At 48.4% G+C, this 4,306-nt stretch overlaps 1 protein-coding gene across 1 annotated transcript; it reads left to right on the top strand.

Annotated features, from left to right (window-relative positions):
- The first annotated feature begins 278 nt into the window (after positions 1-278).
- LOC310661653 (uncharacterized protein) lies at positions 279-2,880 on the top strand. The gene is made up of 7 exons (XM_083408067.1): positions 279-470; positions 907-950; positions 1,085-1,152; positions 1,265-1,547; positions 1,652-1,731; positions 1,917-1,971; positions 2,105-2,880. Exons 4-7 carry the CDS (start codon positions 1,307-1,309, stop codon positions 2,107-2,109), a joined length of 381 nt encoding a protein of 126 aa, XP_083264193.1. The 5' UTR covers positions 279-470; positions 907-950; positions 1,085-1,152; positions 1,265-1,306; the 3' UTR covers positions 2,110-2,880.
- The last annotated feature ends 1,426 nt before the right edge of the window (positions 2,881-4,306 follow it).

A 4,306-nucleotide genomic window follows, 5' to 3' on the forward strand; every position in this document is an offset into this window, starting at 1 on the left:
GAAAATAACTGGAAAAGCTTACAAATACCAGATAGCCTTAGGATTTAAATACATAATGTGACGAATTACTATGTTTAATGCTGAATTGTAAAGAAAGAAAGATGTTAAGTGATTAAGTTAATTTTTTAAGAATATAGGTTTTGGAAAACTGTTAAAATGATATACACGGAAATTCAACCAGGGGGATACGAGGAAGTCACTTAACAATGTTACTAAGTTTGGTTTAAATACGTTTGTTTGTTTGGGGGAAAATTAATAAAACATTGGGGGGGGGGAGAAAATCGTTGGGGAGGGCCCACGGGACCCCTGTCCCCTAGAGTGGATGCCTATGGCAGGAGAGTAAAATGTCCTTCTTCCTTTGCAGGGCCGTGGTTTGGAAGTGCCGGTCAGGGCTCCGGCCAAGCAGCAGCCCAGCGGTGCCACGTCCCAAACCAACATCTGCAGGTATGCTGTGCCCTTCTGTGGCAGGGGTGGGGCAGTCTGAAAAGGTTTTTAATAGAGGGTGAATTGAATGAGTGGAGGGTTGGAGGAGAGGCAGAAAGAAGAGCTCATTTGTCCGTGGCTAGGGGGCGTGATCTGGACGGTTCTCCAGGGGCGCAAGATCACCCAGCTACGGCTCTGCCTACAGGGCGCCCTTGACATTTGAGAGCCCAAAGTTGGCCCTTGGTTGGGCACAGTTCCAGATTAAAACCTGTGGAGGCCCCTAGGCAGTCAAAATATCCCTGGGCTCCTTGCAAATCATATCCTGATACGTTTTTGATTTTAGCAACCAACAATAATTAATAGGCAAAACAAACAGTACTTATTCTGATCCGTTGTTGCCTGGCCCATAGGCCTGGTGGAGATCAATCCCAGATTTCTCCCTGTCTCCCCCCATCATACTAACTGAGCTTGTTTCTTCCTTAGGCGAGAGGCCGGCCAGAACAAAGGGGGAAAGGCTCCCAGCTCAGGTAAGTGGAAATGCCAACTGAGTGCCCCATATTTTAGGAATGCTTCCTTTCCGTGTCCCCCACCCTCATGCCCCAGACTGGGGCTAGCATGGCAGGGAGCCAGGCACCTGCTCATGTTTCTTTTTTCTTTGCAGTGTGGGAGCCTTTCCCCAACACGTATTTTGTTCTGGCCAAGTCCCTGGAGAGGCGTGGCGAACATCAGGTACGAGGGCAGAGGGAATGAAGGGATCCTTGTGAGACATCTTTTGGGAGCCCTAGAAACACTCTCCCACCTGTGGCTTCCATTCTCATGTGATGTCCTTCTTCTTCCACAGGGCCACGCCTCCAGGGATGAGGCTCCAGATCCGGCTCCCGGAATGAAGAACAGAACAGCAGCCCGGCGGTTCCTGGCTGTCGTCCCTCGCGGCGCGTCCCCACTGCCCCTCCTCCGTACGGGCATGGCTCCATCCCGGCCCGGTTTGGCACAGAAGCAACAGCCAAAGTTTCCTCCCATTAAAACAGCTTCTCAGGTGAGGGAGGAGACTTTGGCTGTTGCTTCTGTGCTAGGCCGGTCGGACGCCCGTACGGTGGAGAAGTGGGGAGGCCTGATAAGATCAGGTAAGTGGAAATGCCCCTTCCCAGGTCCCCCACCCTCCTGCCCCAGACTGGGGCTAGCATGGCTGGGAGACAGGCGCCTTCTGATGTCTCCATTTGTTTTGCAGCGAGGGAGAAGTTCAGCCGTGGAACCGCCGCATTCCTCCGGGAGGGACTGGAGCCCAGACGAAGGCCTCTCGCCCCTGAGGTAATGGGACAGGGGGGAGGAGGGGGGCCCTAGGAAACACACAAGGAGGGCCTGCGGGATCAGGCCAAGGGCCCGTCTGGTCCAGCCTCCTCTTCTCCCAGGGGCCACCCAGATGCCACTGCGAAAGCAGCCAACAGGATTCGAGCCCAAGAAGCAGTGCTTCAAAGATGCCTTCTTTCTTGCAGGATCTCGATCGTGCACCGCTGTGGCTGCTGCCCAAGCCTCCCCCCAAAAGACCAGGTAAGAGGAAGGGAACCTTGCATGGGGCGGGGAGAAGGCTGGGGGCCTTCCTACAGGGGTTGCTTCACTACAGCTCCCATTGTCTTTGACCACTGTCCTTTCCCCCCTTCTTTTTTTTATAAAAAAACCACAGCTTGAGGATTCTACAGCTTGACGAATTCCAGAGCGTTTGGATCTCAGCTGAAGGACTGTATTCCGGTTTCTGATTTGTCAGCTGCTGAAGCATTTGAAAGCTGTGATGTGATAAATAGAGGCTTTACAAATGTGAAGAGCGAACTTTTCCCTGTTCATCCTTTGGACACACCAGATAATTTTGTTGTTGTTGTTGCTAAATCAAGACAAGATGATTTTTTCTACTCTGAGAAATATTCCGGGGCTGCATGCACCGCTGAAGCTGCAGATGGAATTCCAAGCAGTGAAGCAGCTCCAGCGTTTTCCTTCCTAGTTCTAACTTGTCCCTGGATATCTGGAAAGGCAACTGTGACTGCATCGGTTTTGAGGATATTCTGAACGACCCGGCACAGAGTGAAGGAATGGGAGATCCTCACATTTTGGTTGAACACAAACTTGGTTTCGTATAATGCACACATCTTCCATCCTTCTCTTCATGAAAATGTTTCTTACCTGTGTCCCTGTGGGTTCAACTAAACCATCTAATCAGTAGTTGTACAGCACTTGTTTTGATACACACAATGTCTACCTTGATGAAAAAAACGCACATTAAATACTTAAATATATTACTTTTGTTCTGTGTTTACTGTCAGTACAAATGTCTTGTAAGTGGGTATTTTTTAAAAACATTAGGAAATATCTCTACTCAGGGCAACTACTGTTTCACGTCTGCAACTGTGGAACTGTAGACATTAAATAGTCTATAGAAAAGGTGCATTTTAGATCGAATGTTCTTGTTCTTTGCCATGTATAACCCAGGTATTCGCTGTTTAATCTTTCTTTCCTTGTGCTTGATGACATGCCATCTTCTAAAAACAATGAGTAAAATTTTCTATAAATGCAACAAAACAAAACAAAAACCGAGCTCCCCACCGGGGCAACCCAAGCTCTGAAGAGTTTAGTAAAGGTAAAAGGTAAAGGTACCCCTGCCCGTACGGGCCAGTCGTGTCCGACTCTAGGGTTGTGCGCCCATCTCACTTAAGAGGCCGTGGGCCAGCGCTGTCCGGAGACACTTCCGGGTCATGTGGCTAGCGTGACAAAGCTGCTCTGGCGAGCCAGCACCAGCGCAGCACACGGAAACGCCGTTTAACTTCCCGCTAGAAAGTAGTACCTATTTATCTACTTGCACTTAGGGGTGCTTTCGAACTGCTAGGTGGGCAGGAGATGGGACCGAAAGACGGGAGCTCACCCCGCCGCGGGGATTCGAACCGCCGACCATACGATCGGCAAGTCCTAGGCACTGAGGTTTTACCCACAGCGCCACCCGCGTCCCTATCTGAAGAGTTTAGGCTGTCTCAATTTGGGAAACGGCCCATGGCAGCAGGGGGAGAGATCAGCTCATCAGCACACAGCCTCTAAGACTGTCCCCGGAGTGAGAAAACTTCCCAAATTAAATCCCAAAAAGGAGAGAGAATTCAAAGAATTAATGGAACAACTTTTGAAAAGTGACTGGGAGTGAAATAAGGGAGTCCGCTCTCGAGCTGGTCAGAACCGCGTGGGGAAAATCGGACTGGAAAGAACCGGGTACAACTAAACCTTTAGTCTCAGAGTATATGGGCATAGAAGGGATCCAAGAATAGTAGAGCTGGAAGGGACCCTAAGGATCATCTAGTCCAACCCCCTGCAATGCGGGAACCCCACGTTGGGCAAAAGATTCCTGCAATGCAGGGGGTTGGACTAGATGACCCCCAGTGTCCCCTCCAACTGTACAGTTCTTTGATTCTCATACAAATGCTGTGAATGGCCTGCATCTGAGGGGCTGTGATGACCCTCTAAGTTGCATCCTGCAGGGATGAATGCCTCACCCTGAAGAGAGACTGATTCACATCACTCATTTAGAACTCTAAGTGCTGGACAACCAGGAGCAGGAAGAAAGTAGAGAAAATCTGTTCCAGGATATGTTTCCTCCTTCTTTTTAAATTTTTTATTAAATTTTATTTAACATAATTATTACAAAATACAAGCAAAATACATACAAATACATACATGCATATATTTTTCAGATACGCACACATATATAAAAAGGGGGGGGGGAGAGAAAACGAAGAAAAGAAAAAAGAAAAAACGAGAAGAAACATTGGAAGAAGAAGAAAAATGGGAAGAATTTCTTCCAAATTTATTCTACAAATATCTCAATAATAAAATTTCATTGGTTGACTTCCAT

The sequence above is a fragment of the Podarcis tiliguerta genome, assembly GCF_965153285.1.
Source record: "Podarcis tiliguerta genome assembly, chromosome: 13".
In the NCBI taxonomy this organism is placed as follows: domain Eukaryota; kingdom Metazoa; phylum Chordata; class Lepidosauria; order Squamata; family Lacertidae; genus Podarcis; species Podarcis tiliguerta.

Bases quoted from the DNA above. Each gene is read 5' to 3' on its own strand.
- LOC310661653 (XM_083408067.1), top strand. From the start codon at position 1,307: ATGAAGAACAGAACAGCAGCCCGGCGGTTCCTGGCTGTCGTCCCTCGC. The intron at 1,548-1,651 runs GTAAGTGGAAAT...TTTGTTTTGCAG, and splicing joins GGGAGGCCTGATAAGATCAG to CGAGGGAGAAGTTCAGCCGT. The intron at 1,732-1,916 runs GTAATGGGACAG...TCTTTCTTGCAG, and splicing joins GAAGGCCTCTCGCCCCTGAG to GATCTCGATCGTGCACCGCT.